General features: G+C 47.1%; 1 protein-coding gene across 13 annotated transcripts in view; it reads left to right on the forward strand.

Moving 5' to 3' along the window:
• Positions 1-26,635, forward strand: part of KALRN (kalirin RhoGEF kinase) — a 641,300-nt gene extending 614,665 nt beyond the window's left edge. For 12 of the 13 annotated variants that reach the window (XM_034659642.1, XM_034659663.1, XM_034659637.1 and 9 more), the window contains 9 exons: positions 6,040-6,067; positions 6,536-6,707; positions 8,943-9,064; positions 9,711-9,842; positions 11,311-11,475; positions 13,493-13,571; positions 19,343-19,543; positions 23,657-23,795; positions 24,378-24,923. In XM_034659642.1, coding sequence (XP_034515533.1) covers positions 6,040-6,067; positions 6,536-6,707; positions 8,943-9,064; positions 9,711-9,842; positions 11,311-11,475; positions 13,493-13,571; positions 19,343-19,543; positions 23,657-23,795; positions 24,378-24,923 — 1,584 coding nt within the window. Of the gene's footprint in view, positions 1-6,039; positions 6,068-6,535; positions 6,708-8,942; positions 9,065-9,710; positions 9,843-11,310; positions 11,476-13,492; positions 13,572-19,342; positions 19,544-23,656; positions 23,796-24,377 lie in introns of all 13 variants that reach the window. The other variant, XM_034659631.1, reaches the window with a different exon arrangement.
• Positions 26,636-27,904: the final 1,269 nt, after the last annotated feature.

Genomic DNA, 27,904 nt, shown 5'->3' on the forward strand with positions numbered 1-27,904 from the left:
TTATCCTTTTTATTTTCAAGGACACGCCAAATGGTCTCTAACCAAAATACTGAGGAGGGGTGGGAAGAGGAGTCGGACTAGAAATCCCCATAAAACAGCTCATGTTTGACACATGAACATTCAGAGACCTGTACCCAACAGCCAGCGCTTACACATTCTTCTCAAGAACACACACAACTTTTCTCAAAAACAGACCATGTGCCAATAACGCAAGTCTCGTCAAAAATCAAGGAATGAGTATCCCATAGATCAACGCCTCCAACCACCATGCAATTGAGTTAGAAACCAGTAATAAAATAATTTTTAAAACTTACACATTTGGAAATTTTAAAACATTTCTATCACAACCAGGCCAAAGGGGGAAAAAAGGCAAAGTTGAAGAAGAAAAGACTTAGAACCAGACAGTCATGGAAATGTTCGGGAAGTAAGGAGCTACGTCAAAGACAGTCGCGTTGCTGTTTGGGATTGCGTCGCATTGACGTACTTTGTCTTGCGGCTAGCTTTATGTCCATTTAGAGATAAGCGGAGGTGGGGGTATTTTCTAAACATTTAGAAAACTGTGTCTTGTTTGGCCAGATTAAAAACAGAAGGGTTCAACCTCCAAACCAGAAATTATATCTAAATTTTTATAAATTGTTTTTGGCCATTTTGATTCCTTCCGCATTCTAGATGCGTAGTTTTGAACTGCGTTTTGGGACCTGTGGTGAGGGATTTGGAAAAAATGGGGTGGGGTGTTTTCCTTCTGGAGTCAGCTGACACCTGGTTTTCTAGACAAGGATTTTGTCCTCACTCTCAGGACATGGGGCCAGAATCTTGGACATTGGTAAGAAAGAGACTCAAGATTTCTTCAAAACTCAGCTGGTTGATTTTACCTATAATTCTTTCCCGTTACCTCGCTGCCCTCCCGTTTTGAAGAAAACAGTTGGAATTCTCTCCAGAAGGAAGAAACTAAGTTGCTGGTGGACCACATTGTGGCGGCTCCTTTCTCCCTCCAGGAGGAAGCGTGACCACCTGCCGCCCTCTGCTGTTCAAATAAAAGCAGATTCCCAAGCCCGGTCTCTACCAGCCTCTCCCCCTCGGGTTTGCGGGTTTGCGTATCCCAGAGACAGAACCCCTGCATTTTATACAACAGTGTCATCTGGCTTCCGCTACCACATCCGTTTCCATCCCAGCTCCCTCCTCTTTCCCATCAACCGCTCCCCATGGACTCTCAAACTGTTTCTAAGGAAGGAAAACATTAGCTTTCAAGAAATACATGTAGCTTATGATTACCCCTTCCAGCCCCAGCTGGTATCTCAGGTCTCAGCACACGCCAACAGCAGTCATTAGACAAGGTGGTCAGGAGACCTAGATTCTCATCTACTAATTGGGTGAGTTCATTTGATTCAACAAATACTTGGCCTTCTGCTATGTGCAAGATGCTATGTTAAGCAGCACGACTTAATGGTGCATAAAACATGTAAAAGGGTTACTATCTTCAAAGGGTTCATGAGTCAGGTAGGGTAACAGCATGCAGGGAAGATGTCATGATAGACGGAAGCACGTGAGCAGAGCCATAGGTACCAACCTCAGGAAGAGCAGGGAGGAGGAAAAGATCACTATCGGCTAACTCTCAGGCATGGACTGTGATGAGATTCCAGAGCAAGTCACATTCCAATTGATGGAAACAGGAAAACACTTCAAGTTCATGGCAAGACATTTCCTCAACTCCCACCAAATTAGGATCCCACTCCTTGATTGATTGATTGATTGATTGATTGATTTTGACAAATACCAGTGGAGCCCTTATGTGCCAAGTATTGTTCTAGACTCCAAGGCAATAACAGTGAACAAGATTCTTGCCCACATGGGCCTTGTAGTCCCAGGGAACCGTAGACAAATACATAGGCTGATCCACTGCAGTGTGAGGAGGCTGTCGTGACCCTCCTCCTGTCTGTATTCCAACTTGCTTCAAAGTAGAAAGAGGAAAAATAAGGGAGGAATCTTCCATGGGCATAATCCAGAGTCAAAGTTAGAAAAAGCATTAGGGGCGCCTGGGTGGCTCAGTCAGTTAAGCGACTGCCTTCAGCTCAGGTCATGATCCCAGGGTCCTGGGTTCGAGCCCCACATCGGGCTCCCCGCCCAACGGGGAGCCTGCCTCTCCCTCTCTCTGCTGCTCCCCCTGCTTGCGCTCTCTCACTCTCTGTCAAATAAATAAATAAAATCTTTAAAAAAAAGAAAGAAAAGAAAAAGCATTTGCATGGACTTCAGCCAGGCTCTTGGTCCTTGCTAGAGGAGTTTAAAGGGGAGGACTAGGTAGAAACGGGATGGAGAGCAAGGTTGGGGAGCCAAAGTAGGCAGGGAGACCTCTGACAGCAGGGACAAAGCGTCACAGTGCTTTTCCAACACCTTGCTGTGCATGGAACGCTATGGTGGAAGGAGTACCGTGTGACCTTACATGTACTTCCCTGTCTCATCTGGAAATGGGAACAAATAACACCTGCTTGGCACATCCTCCCAGAGTCTGGGATGAGCGAATGAAGGAGTCTGTGAGTGGTTTATGCCAACTATATGATGTTACACAAATCACTGGTGTTATTACCATTATCGGCAACGCTTGAGCTGGCCAAGAGGCAGAGGAGTGAAGACTGATGCCTTCCACAAGCCCCTTCCAGATAGAGAACCTGCAAGTAACCCTTGTTGGCAACCTTTCTCTCCAACCTCCTGCTAAGTCTACATCCAAATTAGGAAGATTTGCTTTTTAAATGATGTATGTGTTGAATAATATCCTGCATGCAATTGACAGTAATAGGAAAGAGAAATAAGGCAAGAAATTCCCTACTCAGCAGTTTGGGGTGCTGGGTTTTTTTTGTTTTTGTTTTTGTTTTTGTTTTTGTACTACCACAGTGCAGATTTATGAAACCCCACTTGAAATGTTATAATGTAGGAATGGGCCATTTGTCTCCTCCCTGTCACTCCTGGCATGTAATCACTGTCTTACACCCTTGTGGATTCCCATCAGGATGGGAAATACAGGCCACTGGACAAAGCTGCAGCATTCCCAAATCGTTTCTACCCTAAAGTTCTGACAGGCGAGGTGGGATGAGGGAGAAGGCAGTGCTCCGTGTCTGTTGAAGGCTGGTCGTTAACATCGGCCAGGCACCATCCTGGATGCTGTGCAGAGGCCACTGAATTCCCTCTTACCCACCAGACTTTTGGCCCAAAGAGGGTGGTGAGCATGTCTGCCTTGCTCAATGCTGCCACAACTAAGGGGCAGCTCAATAAATCTTGATTGGAACAGACGAGCCCTTGTGTCAAACAAGCTTTCAGGTGGGCACCGTTACCCCCAATTTACAGCTAAAATGGAGGCCTAAGCTGCTTAAGAATGTTGTCCAAGGCAAGAGAGTGTGTCTGGCTTGGGGTCTGGATACTATGTGCTTTGTCCGTTCCTGGAGTTTATATTTCCTCCTGAGTGGAACTGCTGCAAACCTCCTCTCTGAGACGCGATGGATTTTATTGTGTTTTCATCATTTTCCCCGAGTTTGCTTTCCATCTGTGTTTGGACACAGAGTCTGATCAAATATTATTAGTCATATCCCCCAAAGTAATTATAGAGCGTATGGACCTAGCTCCAGATTCTATTTATGAGCCATACCCGAATCTTGGAAGATCTGGAATGAGGACAAAGGTCAAATACTCATTCAAACAACATGTATTAAATGTCCATTTTGCAGAAGCCAGGCTAGGAGCCTGAGGTCCAAGAGAAACAACAGCTCTGGTCCTTAAGGAGCCTACAGTCTAGTAGCTCTGACTGCCTTTTTTTTCCTTTGAAAAAGATTATAAAAGTGAAACAGACTTGCCGGATATTTGGAAAGCTCAGGTGAGAAGAGGAAGAAAAAAATCACCCAAAACTCAGACATTTTATAAATCCTAAGGGAAGGATCTCCATCCCAGCATGTCTGTATCTATAAAACCTTGCACCAGCCCGGAGGAGGAGACAAAGTTTTTTGAACAGGGGAAAAGCCACCCTTGATCTCGCCACCCGATGATAAGCCCTGATAACGCTTAGAAGATATTCTTCACCTCCTTTTCTTGGGCTGTGAAATGACTGGTGCAGATGTCATTCTCTCTGCCTCGCCTAAGCCAGGTGCAGACCTTTGTGGCCTCCTCGGCACCGCTACCGGTGGTGGGGCTCTGCCCACCGTGTTCCCTGGCTGTCCCCCTGTCACAGCCTCATGTCTCCTCACAAAGAGGGGGTCTCTTAGGTGTGGGAAAAGCAGCTTCTACCAAATGCCCCCACATCTCCCCTCCCCCCCAGAAAAGCCTCAGGGGCAGGGAGTTGGTTTACCTGAGGCCAGTTCCCTTGGATAGAGGGGGCTTCTAGTAGCTTTGCTCAAACCAGGGTGCACGTTGATTCCCCTGAAGCAGCTTTCAAAAATCCTGATGCCTGGCCCCACTTCACACCAACTGTAAGAATCTCTAGGCCTGAGATCCAGGCATTGGTCTTTTTGTGTTTTTAAAAATGCCAGGGTTAAGGATTGAGAACCACTGATTTACAGGAAGGCCGGGCAGCGGTGTCCATGGCGTTTGAGACTAGCAGAGGGCACTGCTGAGGTCAGTCTCAAGACCTGGCAGCCCCAGGACTCGGCATTGCAGGTCTTCCACAGCTCACTTCATGAAAAAGCTGGGTGCTGTATGTGCACAATTGGTTTGCAAAGGGGAAGCCAAAGGGGGAAAATAGCACCTTTGTTGCAAAGGGCTGGATCCTGATTAAGGGACGAACAGATGGAAACCATATTCACATAGAACAGGAGTAAATACGGGGAGATGAGTATGAACGCCGCAGCGGGCCATTTGTAAGGCATGGGGGCTGTCTGGCTTCATTTATGAAGGAGAGAATTTTCCAACCCAAATTCTTAGAGAAAAGCCACCGTAACAACAGGCTTAGTAGAAGGAAGATGACTAGAACTCGGTCATCTCTCTTTACTCAAGCAGTCATTGAATACTTACTGTTTGTCAAGCATTGTGCCGTGCACTTGACATACGTTACTCATTTGATATCGGCGATAACATTTGGCAATAGGTATTAGTTATCCCCATTTTACAGAGAAGCAAATTGATGTCATATATCATAAGCAACTATCACACGGAACAAAGGAGGTGAGCCCCAGCCTTTCTGCCTCCAATACCCACATTTCGTTCACCCTGCCGAGCTTTACAACCTGCACTCATGCGATTAGAGGTAAAGCAAAAGATGAGAGAAAAATCAAGAAGGGGTGACTTTTTGGCATGGCTAGTCAGCCAGGAAGATCTATGGGGTCATGAGGCAGCCCTTCCATGCGAACGTCAGCTCACTTCGTTGGCCTAAGTCCGTGTTCTCATCTAGGCAGCAGAAAGGGCTAGAACCCCTAGGTCAGTGCTTTTCAAGTTGCCCTATGGAGCCTTGGGCGACAGGAGGCCGTGCTGGGGGCAGGATGGACGGGTATGACCTTCCCTTTCCCCTGCAACCAGACGAGCTTGGCACGTAGCTGCGTGAGGAGAACATTGCCTGTTTGGGGTGAGGGGCTACATCTAGAAGGAAACCAGCGGGTTAATGGTTCGTGGTTAATGTCAGTGACCATTCCTGCCTGATGCATGTCAGGTGCTCTGCTTCTGAAGCTCCGTGACGCCGGGAAGAACGGTGCCGGCACACTGCTCGAGCGCAGGTTGGAGCGGGGCAGGGAGGATGGCTTTTATGCATTTGACGGGGAGGAAGGGCCACTGAGGAAGCCAAACGCAGGAGAGAAAGGCCAGCTGCAGCCAGCAGAGCTTGCAGTCGTCACGCACCTGCCTGGGGCCCTGGGCCGCCCAGACGCAGGTGAAGACCAGGGTAGAGAGGAGAGGAGAGGAGAGCGGGGCCGGGCTTGTTACCGCGACGCTGACACGGTCGCGAGCAAGAGAGCCTGGCCTGCAGGCTTCGGCTCCCTAAACTGTACGTCCTTGTTACTCAAGACGGTAAAAGTCTGTTCTCTTGCAGTAGTTTAGGGTTTAAGCCATTTTCTGTTTCTTTGTGTTTTTCAGATCTTAAATCCAAATTTCATCCAAGAAGGTGAGTTAAAAAGTAGAACTGAGAGCATGGGGGTTGGCTAAATAACTTGTGGCAAATCCGGCAGTGAGAGAGAGGCTGTGAATAATGGTGATGTAGGTCCGCTCTACGGGCAAGGAAGGGTGTTCCTGACAAACCGCTGGGGTGGGAAAGACCACCACTTGCAGTATGTATAATTTGTGTACGGAAAAGGGTGCTGGTGAAAGCCCAGAGGACGTAGACTAAAATGTTCGCAGTAGTCACCCCTGTATCAGGAATCATGGAGATTTTTCTTTTTACTTATCTGTATTTCCTGATTTTCTGCAATAAATATTTATTACTTTTAAAATACTTCTTCATGGGACACGGATGACAACAGTATTAAGCTGAAGGTTATTTGAATCATGACACGGGGGCAGGAGAGGGTAGTGTTATAAAATGGCTATTTATTCTGTTTGTTCTAAATGATGATTTGTGTCCATTTGACCACAGTGGCCCCAGAATTCCTTGTGCCCTTAGTGGATGTGACCTGCTTGCTTGGGGACACGGTGACATTGCAGTGCAAAGTCTGTGGGCGACCAAAGCCCACCATTACCTGGAAGGGTCCAGACCAGAACATCCTTGACACGGACAACAGCTCGGCCACATACACGGTCTCCTCCTGGTAAGCGGATCGCCCCACATCGATACCACCAGCACCTTGGCGCAGCCTCTGTCCTGGTTGCTGACAGCTGCCCTGGAGCCTGTTCTAGCACAGATGCTTGGCCTTGATTAGGAGAGAAATGGAGTCAACAGCCACGGGCGGCTCAGGAAAGCGTGCTCTCGTGCTAGTGTTTTCACACAATGGTGCATCAGGGCTGGGAGCTGTAGGCACAGCCCCACCCCCCCAACCCCCCCATGCGCCCCACCCCCGAGCCTGTCAAACATCTGGGGGAGGGCCAGCACCTGGTCACGTGCTGCTCAGCATCACATAGACAGAGCTGAACCTACAAGGACAGTGTGGAAAGACTGCATTCCGGACCCACACTCAAAAACACAAGCCTCTGTATCTCAGGTCAACCATGAACCATGCTTTCGAAGCACTTTGGCGGTCACTGACTTACATTCACCGATTGGCTGATTGTTCCCAAAGGATCCCCAAGAGAATCTCTATGTTACTAGTAATGGCAAAGGCTCCAGACCCGTGGGAGGAATGTGGGTCTCACATCCCAACACCTTGGTGTTTCTTTGTGCCTGTCAGGATCCCGTGCAACAGTGATCTATTGAATTCCTCCACTAACCTAAGAACAATTTTCTTAGAAGAAAAAAAAAAGACTCCAAAATATGCAATGTTAAACAGAAAATCCAGCCATACACATCTTCCACAAAGAAAGGCTATTTTAAAAAACTTGATTGACTGCCTTGCAATCATTCTGTTAATATTTATTGGGTACTACTGTTTACAGGGGACAAGCAGTAACAAGCCCTAAGTGCTTAAGCATTTATCAAAGAATCACCTAGAATCAAACTCCCATCCATTAAATTAATTTTTGTGCATATGAAATGGTATTCCCAGCAAAGATGGCCAGGTGTGGCCAGGTCCTAAGAACAGCGGGGCCATGGAACTTAGTGTGAGAGCCGTGGTTGGTGAGGTCCCAAGGAGCAGCAGGCTGTGTGTGTCTCTGCAGAGGCAAGGGAGTGGGGTTGACTGTGACTGCCGCACTTCACCCTTTCTGAGCAGTTCTTCCCTTGAGACATCCTGGACCCCAGACTGGGACTACTAGGGAAGTCAGCATTTAGTGGTGGAATTTCCCCTTTACTTGATTCACTTAATTGTTCTGAGGGTCCCCAATAGAATTTGAAATAAACATTTTCATTCTCAGTCATTCCATTTTCTTTTTTTTAATTAAATCTTTTTTTAAAGATTTTATTTATTTCCTTAGAGAGAGAGAGAGAAAGCAAGGGAGAGAGAGAGGAGTGGGGGGAGAGGAGCAGAGGGAGAGGGAGAGGGAGAGGGAGCCTGATGCAGGCTCGATCTCAGGGCCCTGGGATCACGACCTGAGCCAAAGGGAAGGCAGACACTTAACTGACCGAGCCACCCAGGTGTCCCTTCTTTTTTTTTTTTTTTTAAAGATTTTATTTATTTATTTGACAGAGATAGAGACAGCCAGGGAGAGAAAGAACACAAGCAGGGGGAGTGGGAGAGGAAGAAGCAGGCTCACAGCAGAGGAGCCTGACGTGGGGCTCGATCCCATAACGCCGGGATCACGCCCTGAGCCGAAGGCAGACGCTTAACTGCTGTGCCACCCAGGCGCCCCTTTTTTTTTTTTTTTAAGATTCATTCACCTATCAGAGAAAGAGAACACATGTGAGCATGGGGGGAGGGGCAGAGGGAGAAAGGGAGAGAATCCCAAGAAGACTCCATGCTCTGCGTGGAGTCCCACATGGGGCTCAATCCCAGGACCCCAAGATCACTACCTGAGCTGAAACCAAGAGTCGGATGCTTAACCAACTGTGCCACCCAGGTGCCTCTCCATTTTCTTGTACTATTTGTTATTGTTCTATGAGACTATTTTAGGACAAAGTTGCTCGTGGTAATAATACCAGTAATATTGCATAGGGCTTTATAGAGTTCAAACCATGTTCTAATTCTTATCTCGCTTTACTCCTTTCTATCCCTATACCCTACATACAATAAACATGAGAGATGGGGGTGGCAAGAGTTTCCCCTCCATAAAGAAATGGGAATATAGAAAGACAAGGTGATCACCCAAGGTGTGTAGGAAAGTCCCAGAGCTGGGACGAGACCTTGGGCCTGAGGATTCAGCTCAGCACACTATGTGCCCATCCTGTGGGATTTTACCCATCAGTCAACTGTGTCATTACTGAAGTCTGAAGAGCATCGTTTTGGTGTCTCTAGTGATTCAGGGGAAATCACCCTGAAGATCTGCAATCTGATGCCCCAAGACAGTGGGATTTACACCTGCATAGCAACAAATGACCACGGCACCACATCTGCGTCTGCTACAGTTAAAGTGCAAGGTATGGGCTCTCAGTTCATCACTTTTTATACTTTCAAAATATTTTCTATTGTAAACTATAAATAACATAAAACTGATCATCTTAACCCATTAGTGTACATTCTGCAGTGTTCGTACATTCATATTGCTGTGCAACCCATCTCCAGAGCTCTTTTCATCTTGCAAAACTAAATCCTATATCCATTAAACAATGAATATAGCTCCCCCTCCCCCTCCCCACTGCCCCTGGCAGCCACCCTTCTACTTCCTGTCTCTATGAATTTATGTTAATCAAATAATTTAAGTGGACATTACAAGGGTTCCCTGAGACCTGGGGAAGAAAAGGTCCATTGTGAAATCCTAAAGTCCAGCGAAGGGAAGGAATCTTCACTAAGAGCTGTCTGTGGCCCCCCATAACCTCCTGCATAGTTTCCAGGTCAAGCTTTATCTCCAGCGTGCAGTCTTTAGCCCAAGGAAGAATTTCTAACCCCAGAGTGTATCTGCCAGGCCGCTCCAGAGCCTGGAGAAAGGTATGCCACTTAGTGGAAAAGGCCGTAGGAAAAATTTGAGACATGGGGAAGGTCATGTTTCCTAGGAAACGTTCAACCTTGGTGCAAAAGGCCAAATTCTGCAGAAATAGCACCTGACCGTAACTTCTGTCTCCGAAGGTGTTCCAGCGGCCCCTAACCGCCCCATCGCCCAGGAGAGAAGCTGCACCTCCGTGATCCTGCGCTGGCTGCCTCCCTCCAGCACGGGAAACTGCACCATTTCTGGTTACACAGTGGAGTACAGAGAGGAAGGTGCGCTGGCTCCCCCTACTGTTCTGTTTCTTTCTCCCCTTCCTCCAAGGAGGTCCTTCAGAGTCATAAACTACTTGCCTTCATGCCTTTCATCAGACGTTCCTTCTCGTGTCTTCCAACTCAGCGTAAAGACTACAGCCGCCTTCTGACTCTAACTTCAAGCAGTGGTTTTCACCAGACTGATAAGGACTCCTGGCAGATTTCAAAGTGCCTTCATGGGCACTTCTGTCCTTACTAAGCCCTATCCCCCAGACAGGGACAATCAGGCCCATTTTACAGATGAGGGGGCTAAGACCTAAAGAAAGTTAAGGAACACAAGGCAGGAGTTAGTAAAAGGCAGGGCTGGTATTAAACCCAGGTGTCAAGTTCGCGAATTCGTGATCTTTCTCCCAGAGTGATAACCAGGGTAGCATGAGCAGAGCTTTACCCCGCCCCCAGATAAAATTTAGAAATCACGTATATAAATATAGATCGCATATGCATTTTGTGTGATCTCTAAATTTTATATTCATACACGTGTATGATTTTTAAAAACTGCTCATTCTTTAAATTCATTACATTTACATGCATTTACATTTACGTTAGAAACACCTGAACCTGTCACGTATTATCCAGAAGAATTAGTTACATGAGAAGCCACCAGGTAACTCTAGTTGTTACTAACACATCTCTGAACTACGTAATGAAATACACAGCTGAATTGCCAGCCACTGTTCGTGCCCAGAACCAAATCATTTGCTGTGCTCGCCATCGCTCATAGTATCTCAACTCTTCTTTCTTCGGGGCCCTGGGCGGTTACAAAGCTGTTTGCTCTTGGGTGTCCCCCTCAACACAGAGGTGTTCCTGCTGGGCCGGGGACTCGTCTCGCAAAGCTAGTACTTCCCTCCGCACCGTTCAGTTCTTAGCTCATCGCATTCATGCATTTCTCATGAGAAAATCATTTCATCTTTCTGAGCCTCAGTTTCTTATGTTCCCCACCCCGCGGGGGATCTGGAGATTTCAGTGTGAAAGTGAAATGGGAGAATCACGGGGATGCGCGGCCCGGTGCTTCATGTGCGTGGAGTGCTCAGTGCCCGTTCACTTCCAGTTTGTTTCCACTTCCAGATGCATATTTTCTCTCCTCTTGTGGATTATAATACATTTTTATGCCTTATTAGAAAGTTGCCACACGTCCCTCTGTAGCGTCTGTACTATCTCTGACTTCTCACTCTCACTCATGCCCATCTGGAAATGAAGGGCATCTTCAAGGCCAGCTGCTCTCACACCCCTCACCATCTAGTCAATCATTTCCGAGATGGAGCCCAAACCTGCCACAGTTGGCCCTCAGGCTTTCAGAGCCCAATCAGTAACCACAGCTGTTCCTTAAATGGAATGTGTCAACTTTCCCCTCTTTGTTTGCTGAAGGTCTTTGAAACAATGTCCCTCTGGCTTTTTCTCTGTTCCTCTCCTCGGAATCCTTGTGCACTAGGTTCCCAGACCTGGCAGCAGTCGGTGGCTTCGACCTTGGACACTTACCTCGTCATCGAGGACCTCAGTCCTGGGAGTCCTTATCAGTTCAGAGTCAGCGCCAGTAACCCCTGGGGGATCAGCCTTCCCAGCGAGCCCTCGGAGTTTGTGCGACTCCCCGAGTACGGTGAGTGCCGGCCATGCCCAGCACCCCAGGTGGGGGATACAAGGCACCTGGCCAGCTCACACACTCACAGGTGCCGGCTGGCTGTTGGCATGGCAGGCCGCCATGCAGGAGGTAACCTGGAGTTGCCAGTGGCTTCAGTCAAGTGACATTTCAGAGACCTGATGAAAAGTGTGATTTCAATGATCTTGGAGCAAAAGTGAGGTCTGCTACCCATGTCTACCCTGAGCCTGCCAGGGTCCCTGGGCACCTAAGTGTGTCTCCAGGAACAGAGAGGGGTGGGCAGGAGTCATGAGTCACGAGGATGCAATCTGCCCCTCTTCCTAGATGGGAACACCAGACCCCTTCTCCCCTGGGACCCCCTGCCAGGTGTAAGTGTGCCTCATAGCATCAGAGATAGCCCCGTTCAGTTCACCAATTTATGTTGGGGAGAGGAAAGCCAGCTACTTGAAGGCTTTGAATCAAAATGAGTATTTGATAGTTTCCCCACCCCCAGCATTCCCAGAATGTCTTTTTTCAAGGTAGATACATTTTTTAAAAGATTTCATTTATTTATTTGTTTGTTTGTTTGTTTATGAGAGAGAGCACGCATATGAGTGGGAAGAGGGGCAGAGGGATAAGGAGAAGCAGACTCCCCGCTGAGCAGACTCCCCGCTGAGCAGACTCCCCGCTGAGCAGGGATCCCTACATGGGGCTCAATCCCAGGACCCTGGGATCATGACCTGAGCAGAAGGCAGACCCTTAACCCACTGAGCCACCCAGATGCCCCTCAAGGTAGATACATTTTTATTGGGATTTGTTGGATAATTAAAATACACCTATAGCTACATGTGAGTATTTTACAAATGCCACCTATTCGCTGTCTCACCCAGCCCCCCTGGTCCCAGGAACAATCTGAAAGAGGATACTTGTTAGCCTGAAGAAATCTAGTAGTGAGGTGCTCCGTGGTGCAAGGAGTGGGCCGTGTGTGTAGGGGTGGAGGAGGAGCTCACTGCCCTGGGAAGACAACAGACCTGTGTGTCTCTGGGTTAAGGGATCCTGGAGTCTCCAGAGGGGCTTCAGAGACCTTGTAGGGCCTTCATCTGCAGCCCCGTCCCCCCACCCCCACTGACTCTGGAAGGGCTCCCCAGCCCGTCCCCAGGGGCTCAGCTCCCTCCCAGTGGCCTTGCTCCCTTGGACCCATGACTCACTGGGAAACCTTGGCCCTGGGTCTTAGAATTCAGCATAGATAAGGCACCTGAGCCTCAGCCCAGCTGTGCTCTGGATGGCCTGGGGTGGCCCAGGTCACAAGAGCCGTACTGCCGGTTTGGTCCTCTCCTCCCAAGCCACAAACTAAATTCTGCCTCGTGTCTTCCTTTTTGTGAGCCTTGGTCCCAAGAGACAGCACAAATACGTATTGGTGTGCGTGCTTGCGTGCGCGTGCACGTGTAAATCATTGCCAGGGAATTAACACATCATATAAGGTGATGCTGCCAAACGTTGTGCTCAGGCCTGCGTTTGGGGTTAAGCCAGGTCATCCAGTATCGCAGCTGAGCTCGTCCCGTCTGAGGCCGCCGGGTGACAGAGCGCGGTGGTTAGGATGTTCTGAGCACATTCCTCTCCTTCTCTCCTCTGGGCCCTTGTAACTCTTCCCCTAACCTCCACTGCATCCGCCCTCAGCCCTGATTCTCACTGGCTTGTCTAGGCCCTCCATGTGTTTTTCTCTCTCTTTTAATTTTTTCTGCCAAATTTCTATTTTAAAATATCCAGAGGTTACATCTCCAATTGTCCCAAGTTTTCTTTTGTTTATGTAGATGGCCCGGGGTGGGGGTGAGGGGTCTGACTCTGTCATGTCAGCTTCCCCTTGGATGATATTTTTAAAAATAACATTTCAGAGAATCCTGGCTTTTTCCCACTGAGTTCGACTCCATATTTGGTCACGAGAATTGCTTTGGGGCAATGCAGACGCTTTTCTGTGAATCTTTTCTTTATTCTTACATGACTTCCTCAGTATCATAACTGGATTCTCTCTCATCCAAAGATGCTGCTGCTGATGGTGCCACCATTTCCTGGAAGGAAAACTTTGATTCAGCTTATACTGAGCTGAATGAAATTGGAAGGTAATGAACCGCTTTCTATTGCTTCGTTCACGGCCACTTAACATCATCACCTCGGAATAACGACTTGCTTTAGTGTTATTTGTTTCTCTTTACTAAGTGTATTCTCCCTGTAGCAAGAAAAAAAACTCCAATATTTATGTGTATCTTCATTGCTCTTTTTTTTTAACTTTTTAAGTTGGAAGGGAGGCTTCCCTTGTCAACTGTCAGCCTTTCTTCTGTTCTAATATAAGGATCTAAGGCTCAGGTTTTCTTCCAAGTACAATGTTAGCTACACCTCCTGAGTTCTGATACGCGGCACTTTCATTATCATTCAGTTCAACTATGATTTTTTTTCTTTTTCCTAATTGTAAGAGAAGTCTATGAGACATAACATTCCCTGAGTGGGGTGCTTGTGACGGAGGTTGCGAAGAGAGCCCAAATGTTTGCTATTCCCATTTCTTAAGCAGGAGTCATAATGTAATTCATGACCTTTCATCATAATACTTTTCATCAAAAACCAACTTTTGCTCTCCTCTCACTCTTTGTGTGGCCAGAGGGGAAAAAAAGGCCAATGGAAATTTACATGGTGTTGATGCTTCTTGAGTATCGAGTGTTCCAGGTACTATGCAGATATGATATGAGAGGCATTTACTGTAATCCTTACTACACTGTGGGGTAGTGTTTGCATAGATTTCCAGGAAAGGAACTCAGGCTTGGGAAATTAAGTAACGTTTTCAAGGTCCTGCAACTAGTAAGTACAGAGCGAGGATTCCAACCCTGGCCTACCCAATTCTTAAGCCTGTGTTTGTTCTTAGTAAAACACACATATGTGGTTTCTCACTGTCGCAATTTTTCTCACAAATAAGCTTTAGCCATTGAAATCTAGTTTGCCCCATTATACTGAGGCTTTGTCAAGTTAGGTGAGACTCCGGTCATGACTCGAATCCCCACCTGGTTCTAAATGAAACTGGCTCCATTGCCTACCTGCACCAGCGATTCCCTTCCCAGGACATGCATTTGCTGTTGAGGGCCATGGGCGAAGGCATGTTTTACCTAGAAGAGATGGATGGTTTAGCCTTTCCCAAGGGGAGATCAAGTGTCTGATCTGTTCAAGGCAATCGATTTTTTTTTTAAATCTCATCCCCAATCATCTGACGTTTTCCTCTCCTCCAAGTACAGTTCTCCTATTTTCAAGAGATCCTTTAAAAATGCTGTATGTGAGCAGAAGGGAAATAAAACATCTAGATACTGATGTGAGACACACGAAGTTACCTGTGGCCCATAGAAGTGAGTCATCTTTCTCCATTGCACTTAAACCTAGAATTCTTTTTTTTTAATGATTTTTTATTATATCATGTTAGTCACCATACAGTACCTCCCTGGTTTTTGATGTAAAGTTCGATGATTCATTAGTTGTGTATAACACCCAGTGCACCATGCAATACGTGCCCTCCTTACTACCCATCACTGGTCTATCCCATTCCCCCACCCCTCTCCCCTCTGAGGCCCTCAGTTTGTTTCTCATAGTCCATAGTCTCTCATGTTTCATTCCCCCTTCTGATTACCCCCCCTTTCTTTATCCCTTTCTTCCCCTACCGATCCTCTTAGTTCTTATGTTAAACCTAGAATTCTAAGCCTAAATGACTATCTTGTTAAAAATAGCTCTCTGGTAATTAAGTAGTATAAAAACCGTGGTGCAGATAGAACCATCTTTGCTTCTAAAGTCGATGTAGAGAAGGAAAGAGCACTGGAGCATGGCACGGTTAGCCGGAAGTAAACTAGACGGGCACCACGGCAAATGTAAAGAAGCCAGAGAGTTGTCCCCTGGGAATGCTGACTGGTGACTTGTACGGAATCCAAAAAGGTAGCAGGGCCAGGCCTCCAGGCAAGGATGGCAGATTGAACCCAGCCATCTGTTTTCGCTCTGTCCTGAGACTTCTCCGAATCTCCACTAAAGGGATTTTTCTGATCAGGCACATAAGGATGGGGACGCTGAAAGAAGAGACAACCACAGTAACCTATTCGAAGCAGAACACAAGTGAAAGAGTGACAAATGACCTAGGAGCCTGAGGAACTGAGTCCAAGTCAGTCTGGGGTCAAGTGAGAGCCAGTGTAACTTTTGCAGCAGAATCCCCCAAAGGCTTGGGTCCTGGCAGCGTCAAGTACCCTCTGTACCCTGGTGTGAAGAGGACGTTGAAATGGGAAGCAGTGGCTGAAACTCTGTGTGACAGGTCGTGGCTCCGGATCTCCTCCCCAGCAGCAGGCAGCTGTAGGGCCGTCCTTCCCCACCCAGGAAAAGGCTGGAGGTTCATTCTCTAGACAGGGTAAAGCAAAGTGCCTCTGTTCCCAGGGACACTGGCACAATTGGGGGCAGCAGAACCTTCCCGCAAACAGGCCTCTTATGAGACTATATCCATGCTGGATGCTCGGGACCCCAGCTTTCTCGACCACCCAGCCTCCAAAAGGGGACAACTGGGGCTTTGCTGTCTAGGCAGGAAGTAGGAAGATCTTTCTCTGGGAAATCTGACCAGCCCAAGAAGAAAGTCTTAAAGATACTGACTTTGGAACTTTCCCAACTAAACAGTCCACTCAGATCACACTACAGTGAAGGTCACATTGACAGGATCCACCCCCCACCCCCTACTCAGAGCTTCCAAACACCGTTTAGTCCCCAACTTTCAAAATGAGCCAACTTCCAGTGCCCGCCAAGACCGAGTAAGCCCACTGTGGCCTATCTCTCCCACTGATGACAACCGGAATCCCTGGACAAAATACAAAAAAGCAACTACCTCAGGATTCTGAAAAGTAAAGAACACAGTGAACGGGGAGCCAAGTTAAAACTTGAAGAAAGTCAAGGACAGCCACAGTGAGTTCTCTGGGCTGTTTGTTGGGCTTTAACCAAACCACGCCAAGGGCGGGCCATACCAGGGAACTGCGCAGCATGCATGGGGGCAACTCCAAAAGAAACCCATCTTTTCGGCCAAAAGACAGGAAAGGGGGTCCCTCTGAGCTGAAGAGAGCAGGAAAATGCCTTTCCCTCCCTCCCTCCTTTCTCTCATTGCTTTAACCCAAGCAAGAAGCTAGAACTCTGGAGGAATCCCATCTACGAAAACGGGCCCTTGGGAGGCAAAGAATGTGTGGGAAATGTCAGTGAGGAGAGAGCTGAAGAAGGAGAGCCCCCCGTTCTGTGCCTGGAACAACACAAATCCTGGGCTACGTTTAGGCTGTGCACAGACAGAACACACCCGCAGAAGCATAGCGAGGCTCTGAGAGCGGAACTGGGCTGCAAACCATCACTCGGTCACCCTGCGGTGATTCCTTAGTCCCGCGCTCATCTCTGAGTGGTTCTCATAAGGGGCAGTCTTTGTCAGAAATGAGGCCCGAATTCTGTCATGAAAAGGAAAATATTCATTGTTTACTGGAGGTGCAGCTGTGAATAGTCCTGACCTAGTTGCAATAATGGAAACACTGAATATTGATTAAAATATCATTCTGTTGGGAGGACAGGGGATGGGAAAAGTGGTCATGTGGTGAGCACAGGGTGGGGGGGGAGACTAACATCTCCCTTTCCAGAGTGGGTGTCAACAGATTATCATGAAAACTGAAACACCAAGAAGCCACACAAGCGTAGATTCCCCCAGTAACAGACTAACACATATTTACCTGATATGTTAAACTGCCCCCTCAGGTAAGGAAAATGGGGTTGGGGTGGGAGGATGGGATACTATTAGTTTTAATAAGAAACCTTAAAGCTAATTGACTTTTTAGACCATGGGGATGCGTAACTTGGATAAGCACAATTTAAAAAAAAAATTAAGGTATAGGGGCACCTGGGTGGCTCAGTGGGTTAAGCCTCTGCCTTCAGCTCAGGTCATGATCTCAGGGTCCTGGGATCGAGCCCACATTGGCCTCCCTGCTCAGCGAGGAGTCTGCTTCTCCCTCTGTCCCACCCCACCCTACCCCTCTGCTCATGGGCTCTCTCTCTCTCTCAAATAAATAAAATCTTTAAAACAAAAATTTAAATCTTTAAAACAAAAAACAGATGCAGCTCAGCATGGCCACTTAGTTGAGGCAGCTCTCCCTAGCATTCAATTGTTTTCATGAGTCCAAAGTCCTCTGGGATGGGTGACCTCTAATAATCAAACGAGAGAGTGCTGTTAAAAACCAGAATGGGGGCGCCTGGCTGGCTCCGATGGTGGAGCCCCGGACTCTTGACTTTAGCTCCGTTCATGATCTCAGGGTAGTGAGAAGGAGCCCTGCCTCAGGCTCCGTGCTCAGCATGGGATCTGTTTGTCCCTCTCCCTCTGTTCCTTCCCCCACCGTGCTCTCTCCCTCTCTCTCTTTCAAATAAATAAAATCTGTTAAAGAAAGAAAAACATAAGGAAGGGGTGCTAGGCTGGCTCAGTCTGTGGAGCATGTGACTCTTAATCTCTGGACCGTGAGTTTGAGCCCCACATTAGGCATAGAGATAACTTTAAAAAAAAAAAAACCAGATGGTAATTTATTAATTTATGATACAGACTAGAACTACCAGTTTGACCAAATATTTGCTTACTATGCAAAAAGAATGATGTCTGCTACATAACAGGCGTTCAATTAGTATTTGTTGAATACTTGTTTTATTGATTAGCAGATTCTCTTCTTAAAGATTTATTATTATTATTATTTATTTGACAGAGAGAGGGAGAGTGTGCATGAGTGGGGGCAGGGGCAGAAGGAGAGGGAGAAGCAGACTCCCCGCTGAGCAGGGCTCCACCCCAGGACCCCGGGATCATGACCTGAGCCAAAGGTGGACACTTAGCGACTGAGCCACCGAGGTATCCCAGCATATTCTCCTCCTTTGTGAAAATCTGTAGTGGAGAAACACTGTCTGACTATTGTCAGAAAGTCAAGGAGTCAGTGGGACAATCTTTGTGGTGGCCATGGTGTTGGATGCCTCCATCTCCGCGAGAGGAATGGACAGCTCCTTGGATGGTTGACTCCTCCACTCGTAGGTTAGGGTGCCTCAGGGACGGGCCTGGGATGGCACTGCTTGTCACCTCTTTGACTCCCACTGCTGACCAGTTCCCCCTTCCACTTCACTTTCTTACGACCTCCTACTGGGCTACAGATGCGTCTGGGAGTCCTTCTATTTTAGGTGTGGCTAATTTCGTCAGATGTGAAGATGCCATGGCGATGATACATTTTTAAATGTCCTTGTCAATTAGAAATGACTGAAGTATTTATGAGTGAAATAACTCATAAATCTCGCTAAAAATACTACAGAAAAAAAGGTAAGAGGTAGGAAAGGACTAGATGGAATAAGATTGGCAAAATGCTGGTAATTGTTGAAGCTGGCTGCTGGGTGCACAGATCTATACTGTTCTCTCTCTTTTGTGTGTATTAGAAAGTTTCCATAATACTAAGATAATAAGTAGGAAATAAAAGGAAAAAATTGCCTCTTTAAAAAATGTTTTTGGAATTATCATAGAGTAGAATTCCTCCTTCTTGAACGTTACTCTTACGGTTGTATTTTACAGAAACGTACTCTGCTTAGAAAACTGAACCTGTTGTTGATGTTCAAAGTGACAGAGAAACCTGTTGACTAAAAATAATATGAGTTTTTTGCATCTCAGAGAACCCTGAAATGCTAAGGAGGGAAACATGGCTTTTCTAAAGGATAACATTATAATTTAAAAATGTGAAAGTAAGACTCCTAAGAAGTGGTACTGTCTGACCACTTCAGATAACACTTGACCCATCCTAGCTGATGGAGGAAGCTTAGCAAACGCTTTCTCCCTCTCGCTCTCCAGAGGCCGCTTCTCCATAGTGAAGAAGTGCATTCACAAAGCTACGCGCAAGGATGTCGCCGTGAAGTTTGTCAGCAAAAAAATGAAGAAAAAAGAGCAGGCTGCCCATGAGGCTGCCCTGCTCCAGCACCTGCAACACCCCCAGTACATCACTCTCCACGACACCTACGAGTCCCCCACGTCCTACATCCTGATTCTGGAACTGTAAGTACAGGCGTCTCGGGTGGCCTCCAGCTGTCTGGGCTATTTATTGTCTCCGGTGACATCTCACAGTGTACAAGGGGTTGTACGTCACATGCGTTCTCTCGTCCATTTTATAAAAATGTGGTTCCCATTTATAGATTAAAAAAAAAACAAGTATGGGGCGCCTGGGTGGCTCAGTCATTAAGCATCGGCCTTTGGCCCAGGGCGTGATCCCAGGGTCCTGGGATCGAGCCCCACATCGGGCTCCTCTGCTGGGAGCCTGCTTCTTCCTCTCCCACTCCCCCTGCTTGTGTTCCCTCTCTCGCTGGCTCTATCTCTGTCAAATAAAGAAAGAAAATCTTTAAAAAAAAAACAAAAACAAAAACAAGTATAAGGAAGGTCCTTACCACTAGGGAATGGAGAAGCTGGGACTTGAACCCATACCTCTCTCCCTCGAACATTCTCATGTTCTTTCTCTGACGGACTCTTGGGCTGGACAGGGGTTTAGGAAGAGCTTATCAACCTTGTTGCTTATCGAAGACTTGTTGATGGGGGTTGAGCTGAAATGAAAGAGGGGTTTGTGCATCAATCCACTGCCATGGCATCCACGGTCTCCCACCCAAGAAATTCCTTTTGAAGTGGAACCTTGACCTTCAAAATAGTCCACTCATTTCAGATTTTCTAGGAACTCAGGCAACCATGTACTTGGCCCCAGAACACATCAAATAAAGCACATTCTGCCCACTACTCCCCAAGCTAAGAACAGAGATCGTGTCCTGTGGTTCACAGAGATTGAACAGAGGCTAAAGAGAGCAAAGTCCTCTTCAGAAGTAATGAGCCCTCCTGGAACTGTCCTACGATGTGTGCTGATGACCCTGCAGCCAAACCGGGCCGTGTGTGGCTCCACGGGAGCCTCTGCTCAGAAGAGAACCCCTCCACATACTGCTTTTCAGCTGCCATCTTACTGTGGCTCTTGAGTGCTTGTTTGTCTAGGTGTTTGTGGAGGAGGGCCTATGAAGCGGTCACCTATACATTTATTTATGTTGAAAAAAAGACAGCCAAAAGGCAAACATCTTTGGCTACATTTTTTAATTGGTTGAAAAGAAGCAAGAGAAGACATGGGGGCACCTGGGTGGCTCAGTTGTTAAGCGTCTGCCGTCGGCTCAGGGCGTGATCCCAGGGGCCTGGGATTGAGTCCGCATCCAGCTGCTGCTCTGCTGGGAGCCTGCTTCTTCCTCTCCCGCTCTCCCTGCTTGTGTTCCCTCTCTCGCTGTGTCAAATAAATAAATAAAATCTTAAAAAAAAAAAAAAAAGAGGGGCGCCTGGGTGGCACAGCGGTTAAGCGTCTGCCTTCGGCTCAGGGCGTGATCCCGCGTTATGGGATCGAGCCCCACATCAGGCTCCTCTGCTATGAGCCTGCTTCTTCCTCTCCCACTCCCCCTGCTTGTGCTCCCTCTCTCGCTGGCTGTCTCTATCTCTGTCGAATAAATAAATAAAATCTTTAAAAAAAATAAAAATAAAAATAAAATAAATTAAAAAAAAAGAAAAGAAACAAGAGAAGACAGAACCAACTCTATTAATATTTGTAATTCTGTTGTGATACTTTAGATAGCTGTGTGGTAGCAGGTCGATTGTCACTTTGGATTGAACAAATACACTTACAAGCAGCCTTCCAGAACCTAACCTGTTTGTTGGGAGCTTCCTAACTTAAAAGGTGTACTCTGTTGGCAGTGAACTATTTTTATGTACAAGTGATAACATGTTATACCCGAGTTCCAGTAAAAGGTATTATCACTTGTCTATCAAGGTAATATGGTGGACCCAGAACCTTGGCCCCTTCGGATTTGCCAGCTGGCATCATTCCAGGGGCAGGTGCTGATTTACCAGGCTCCCACAGTGCAATGGAAGGAAGCCATTCTTGGAATGAAGATCCTGGGCTCTCATCCCAGCTCCGGGATTTGGGGCAGGGTCTTTAGATTCCTGGGCCTCGGGTCCTCATCCATGAAGTCTGAAGAATTATTTCCACTTCTCAGAGATGTTACACGGATTAAATGAGATGAATAGGGGTGCCTGGGTGGCGCAGTCCTTAAGCGTCTGCCTTCGGCTCAAGGTGTGATCCCAGCGTTCTGGGATCAAGCCCCACATCAGGCTCCTCCGCTGAGAGCCTGCTTCTTCCTCTCCCACTCCCCCTGCTTGTGTTCCCTCTCTCGCTGGCTGTCTCTCTGTCAAATAAATAAATAAAATCTTTAAAAAATAATAATAGAATAGTGGCTTGAGCTCATTCAGCAAATGTTCACTGAGCACTTGATGTGTGCCAGCCGCTGTGCGGACCTGGGTCAGGCTGGAAGGAACAAAGATGAAAAGGGGTGCTTCTTGCCCTTGAGGAGTTGAAAGTCTGATGAGAAGGACCGATCACTAAGTGAATGATTTCAGTTGAATATGTAAATATGGAGAAGGAAACACGTGTTTTGGAGAGGGTTGCTGTGAGAACATAGGAAGGTGTTTGTTGGACTCGAGATTCAGGAAAGATGAGTGGCTAGGCAGTGCCCGAGGTAAACCCTGTGCTAAATTTTGTTATGCTGTGACCAGAGGTCTCCCCTTTGGTGGCCATCCAAATCCCTGGTAGAGCTTTTCTCTGTAGGTGGGGCCTGGGCATCTGGGTTCCCCAAAAGCTCTGAGGGTGAACTTGGTGCGAAGGCTTGCAGGTCTCGGAGCGGCGCTACGAGAAGTGCCGGGGGGGCGAATCTCACAGACCCAGTCCCCCCGCCTACTTCACACTCCTCACTCCCACCCCAGCCCCGCTGGGTCCTAGGCTTGACTCCTGTCAAGGAGAGCAGGAGAAGACACCAGGGAAAGGAACAGGCTAGAGAAGAGAATGGAAACTTGGTTGGAGTCGGGGGAAATCCACTATGCTCAAAGGTGGTTTCTGCCTCTGGCTCACGCTCCTCCGCCTGAGCATTTCTGGGGCATGTGCCTTTGACAGCTCAGTGCGCACTGGAATAGCAGTTGACCGCTGGTCACTCCAGATGCTCAAGAGAGCACAGGGGACCTGATAATAGTTACTATTTACTGAGCACTTAGACTGCTGCTGATTATGCTTAAATGCCTCGTTGTCTCACTTGATTCTTGCACAGCCCTCATATGAAGTGGGTGTTATTGTTGTTGCCGTGACTCCCAGTTTAAAGATGAAGAACCCAACACAGGGTTTAAGTGACTTGTCCCAAACTCTCAGCCTGTAGCTGGCAGAATCAGGATTCAAATCTGGATCTGGCTGCTCCCCCAACCATGTTCTCAGTCACAGTTTTTAAGATTGGAAAATTGCTCAAAAGGCAAAGGGTCCCAAAAAGGGTCAAGAATGCCAAGGATAGGGGCGCCTGGGTGGCACAGCGGTTAAGCGTCTGCCTTCAGCTCAGGGCGTGATCCCGGCGTTATGGGATCGAGCCCCACATCAGGCTCCTCTGCTATGAGCCTGCTTCTTCCTCTCCCACTCCCCCTGCTTGTGTTCCCTCTCTCNCTCTCAGCCTGTAGCTGGCAGAATCAGGATTCAAATCTGGATCTGGCTGCTCCCCCAACCATGTTCTCAGTCACAGTTTTTAAGATTGGAAAATTGCTCAAAAGGCAAAGGGTCCCAAAAAGGGTCAAGAATGCCAAGGATAAACTTTGCCACTTTCCATTTTTCCCAGCTAGAAACTGACAAATAAAAGCAATTTGCAAAACACACCTGGGGCAGCTTACAGCCACCGGGTTCCGGTTCATCAGAATATTGAGACAGAGCGCTTGCTCGCTCTCTCGCTCTCTCTCACTCTCTGAAGACTTTCTCTCTTCTGCAATGGGGGGGGGAGGGTCAGACCTTTCTCCTTGTGAGCAATTTTTAAGTTTAACAACATAAAATGTGTCTTAAGTTTACACAGATTTCCTCCGTGGAGCACATGACATGTGTAACTTTTAAATTAATTAATTTTAGTTCTGAACATTAATTTTGGGCTCTAACTAAAATACGCATGTGTGGCAACATCACTCTTCATTTGTAAGAGGGAGCAGGAGAGATCTTAGAGCTCTGACCGATTTGCATGCGTGTTGTTTTTCCATTTCTTTACAAACCTGGTTCCGTGGCCGTTTCCTCCCTGCCTTCAGGATGGACGACGGCCGACTCTTAGACTACCTTATGAATCATGACGAGCTGATGGAAGAGAAGGTCGCTTTCTACATCCGGGACATCATGGAAGCCCTGCAGTACCTGCACAACTGCAGGGTGGCTCATCTGGACATAAAGGTAACGAGAAAGAGCTGCCCTTGCAGGGAAAGGGCCAAGTCCAGCCTGTCAGTCCTTACCCTGAGGGAGGCCCATCCGGATTCATTTTATTGACTTAGGTTAGAATCCTGACAAACGTCAGACAGGAGTTAGGTCACCCACACAATTCGAGTGTGTTATTCATGAATTGATAAGGACACCCCAGAGTCCCCATGACATCTGGGGTAAGGGAAGGTAGGGAAGATTTTCCTGCCTCATCTAAGATTTTAGAAGGAAGCCAATAAATGTCAGTTTATGATGGTGTTCCAAAAGAAGCCCCCGTTTTCCAAAATGAATAATCCATTCTTTTTTTGAGTCCGTGCAGAAGCAAGGGGTAGTTGAGAAGACATGATTTTCAATGTCAAGCAACTTCTCCGAAGCGCTAGCCCGCTCAGCATGTAGTCTAGCTTGAGGACCCCCTGCACTTTGCACAGGCCATTTCTCGTGCCCGGTAGGCTTTTTCAAAGATGAGCAGGACCATGTCTGAACCACCAGAATCCTACTGGTACCAAGACAGAGAGCTGACCTTGCCTTCTCTTCTCCCTCACTCCCGGGTCTCTTCAGCCCGAAAACCTGCTCATTGACCTACGCATCCCAGTGCCTCGGGTGAAGCTCATCGACCTGGAGGATGCCGTCCAGATCTCGGGGCACTTCCACATCCACCACCTGCTGGGGAACCCCGAGTTCGCCGCCCCGGAAGTGATCCAAGGCATCCCCGTCTCCCTGGGCACAGACATCTGGAGCATCGGGGTTCTGACGTACGTCATGCTCAGTGGGGTGTCCCCCTTCTTGGACGAGAGTAAGGAGGAGACCTGTATCAACGTGTGCAGGGTGGACTTCAGCTTCCCGCACGAGTACTTCTGCGGCGTGAGCAACGCTGCCAGAGACTTCATCAACGTGATCCTGCAGGAAGACTTCCGCAGGAGGCCCACAGCAGCCACGTGCCTGCAGCACCCCTGGCTGCAGCCCCACAACGGCAGCTACTCCAAGGTCCCCCTGGACACCTCCCGCCTGGCATGCTTCATAGAGCGCCGCAAGCACCAGAACGACGTGCGGCCTGTCCCCAATGTCAAGAGCTACATTGTCAACCGGGTCAACCAAGGGACGTAGCCGTCTCCTCACCCTTGGGGTTCCACGTGGAAGTACAGTGTGAACCAAAGCAAGACTGAATGTCTGTAAATAATTCTGTTGGTTCGCTCCACACAGTTCCCTGGCTTGAGAGACGGACCCCTTCAACCCTGTCAGTGGTTATTCAGGGTCTGGGCAGCAGTAAAATTACCCTCAACCCAGGGCCTTTCCAGAAGGTCGTTTAGAAGAGAGAGAGATGCAGAGAGTCACCCAGAGCATTAAAGAGAGGGGGCGAGGATAACAAGAAGATGAGCCGTTATAAGATTTTCACAGTGTGTTCCAAAACGAGTGGGGAACTGGGAAAAGCTAAGCTCACGGTGGTGAATGTAAAAGGTTTCTAACCCTGCTGAAATTTTAAGCAAAAAAGTTCTATTTAACAGAGATATCACATACATCAACTATTCTGGTTTAGATTACTTAGATCTAGTTTCTTAATAGGCTACATATACACATACAGTAAAATCTATCCCATTCAGGTTTCAGAGTTTTATAATAGAGAGGTATATATGAAATCAGTCATCAGTAACTTTGAGTGCTCCAGTTAAGACAGTAATTTATTTACCGAAGCATTACATTGTTTTGACTAAGCACAATTAGATGACCAGTTTTTTAGAGCATTTTATAAATCTTGTATAGAAATCTTTTACCAGAACCCGTGCATTAAGAGAAGGCAATGCTACCCTTCTGCAATCTGTGAATGAGAAGATTTTTCTCTCAGTCACGTGTATTTGATTAACATAGGTTCTGTATATGAAACACTACCCCCAAATTCACTGGCAGCTCAGAGTTAATCTGGCAGGAAGGCCTGCCAGGAAATAAGTCCAAATACAGTTAAGCGTCGTGGGGCTATTTTTATGTCTACACTCTGAACTAGGTAATGAAGATAACAGGTTCACACAAAAGGGCAAATAGAAACCTTTCCTATGGTCCCTGTGAACAACGTAACAACACTTTCTGACTTCTACAGCTGTAGAATGCAGTCCTCAGAAAGTTGGCTTGCTTTATTTCTAACCCCTTCTGGAAGCTAAGGGGTGCTTACCAAAAGGAGGCAGCCATATAGGCCTCTAAAGGCCTGGTCCCAAGTCCTTTTTGAAGCCATGGAATAAAATCTGATACATCACTCTGACAGAGCATTGAGTTGTAACTGTGATTGCCGTACCTGTCACCACTCAGCCACTGAGATTTCCCTGGACCAAAAGGACTAATTGCACTTTGAGGCCAACGCTGCTTTCTGGTGCGTATTCTCCACACAAGGTGATTACAAACTGCCCTTTTTCCCTTGCTGGTGGAAAAAAAAAAATTCAGCCTGGGCATTTCATGGTGGTTTTTCTTTCTTTGTTTTTGGGGAAGATTTTTTGGTTTTTTTTTGTGTGTGTGTGTTGGTACACAATCTACCCTTTGTTTTCTAGGATGTGTTTTGAAAATTGCTATTATGCAAATATTATTTTAAAAATATAACTCAAGTGTTTGTCCTCAAATCAGGTTTAATGGCATTGCTTCTCTCCCATAATAGGGTTGAGAAAATTAAAAGCATGCCACACAAAAGTGCAAACAGAGAGTTTATGAGGGATAAATAGAATTACAGATCAATCTAAATGAAAAAGTTTGGTGGACACTAAGCCTGAACTTTAATATATAAAAACACTTATTCCCGTAGCGGAAATGTAAAAATAAAAATACTCATCTTTCTTTTCCATTGGTTTCAGAGTCACCTTCCTCATCCAGCCTCCACCTCATCCCATCTAAGATTATAGATTAATCAATTAGTAGGAAGTACAAGCAATAAGACTAGATAGCACTTCGTAATTTTAGGATTAACCAAATACGTGGAAACTGATTCCACCTATATTTGGTTTCTAGTTTCAGATGGCCCTGGGTCACCAAGGCGCCCTCCCTCAGAGCCCGCCCCTGACTAACCCTGCTAGTCTCCATTTAAATCTACATGTATATACAAATGCTATCTGATATGATATTTTACAATTTAAAACATATTTACTAAAAAAACCCCAAAAACCTTTTAATAAATATGTCTTCATTGTGAGATCTAGCCTGAAAGAAGAACGCCTGGTCCCTAGGGCTCGTCACGGGGTGGAGGGCAGGTGCCGAGGATTCCAAACGCCCATCAAGCGTGGCTTGGCGAGGTCTGCTTCGTCCACTGAGCGCAATGACTAAAGAACTCCCTGCTGAGCCCTTTTTAGTTTTTATGACCACGGAAGAGATGGGCGGAGTTTCTGCTGGAGGAGATTAGGGCCTTGGACTGTGGTGCGCAGAGGGCTCAGGAGAGCATTCACAAAATCGTGTTGTGGGAGGGCCGCTGACAATGTTAGAGCCAACGCTTTTATATCAGCGTTTCCATCAGAGCTGGGATGGCCCAGGTGTGGGGTTGTGTGGAATCTCCCCTCCATCCAAGTACACATGTTGGGGAAGTGAGGAGACAGGAGAGGCGGGACATAGAAATGCAAAGTAGTATGATTCTGTTAACTGGAGCCTAAGTACAATCATCAGAGTAGAATTAATTTAATAGAGGCCCCAAGAGAAAGGGTGTGTATTTTATATAGCTTGGTCACTGAAGAAAACTAACAGAGAAGTGCCCTGTCTGCAAAGCCCCTGCTCCCTTCCCAAGAGGAGTAAGACAGCAGCCCTGCTTTGAGAATTCTCCGTAGCCTGTTGGAAATAAGGAATCCCCGAAGGTAGGGCTGGGAAATGTACTTGAGGTTGCTCTGTGGGCAACTGTGGTGAGGGATGAAGGATTAGAAACCAGCTTCTGTACCTGTTTTGGCAGATATTTATTACTTTGCGGTAGAAAGGGGGAGAAGAGAAAATAGTCCACTTCCACCATAATCGTGATAGTTCTGGAAATCAAAACTTAACTGGGAATTAGAGTGAACTTGCAGTTGAAATGGGAAAAATTAATGTTGGTTAAAGTCATAAGTTTCTTGCTTGGCTTACGTTCATTGCATAGA

Source organism: Ailuropoda melanoleuca, chromosome 1 (assembly GCF_002007445.2).
Source record: "Ailuropoda melanoleuca isolate Jingjing chromosome 1, ASM200744v2, whole genome shotgun sequence".
Classification (NCBI taxonomy): domain Eukaryota; kingdom Metazoa; phylum Chordata; class Mammalia; order Carnivora; family Ursidae; genus Ailuropoda; species Ailuropoda melanoleuca.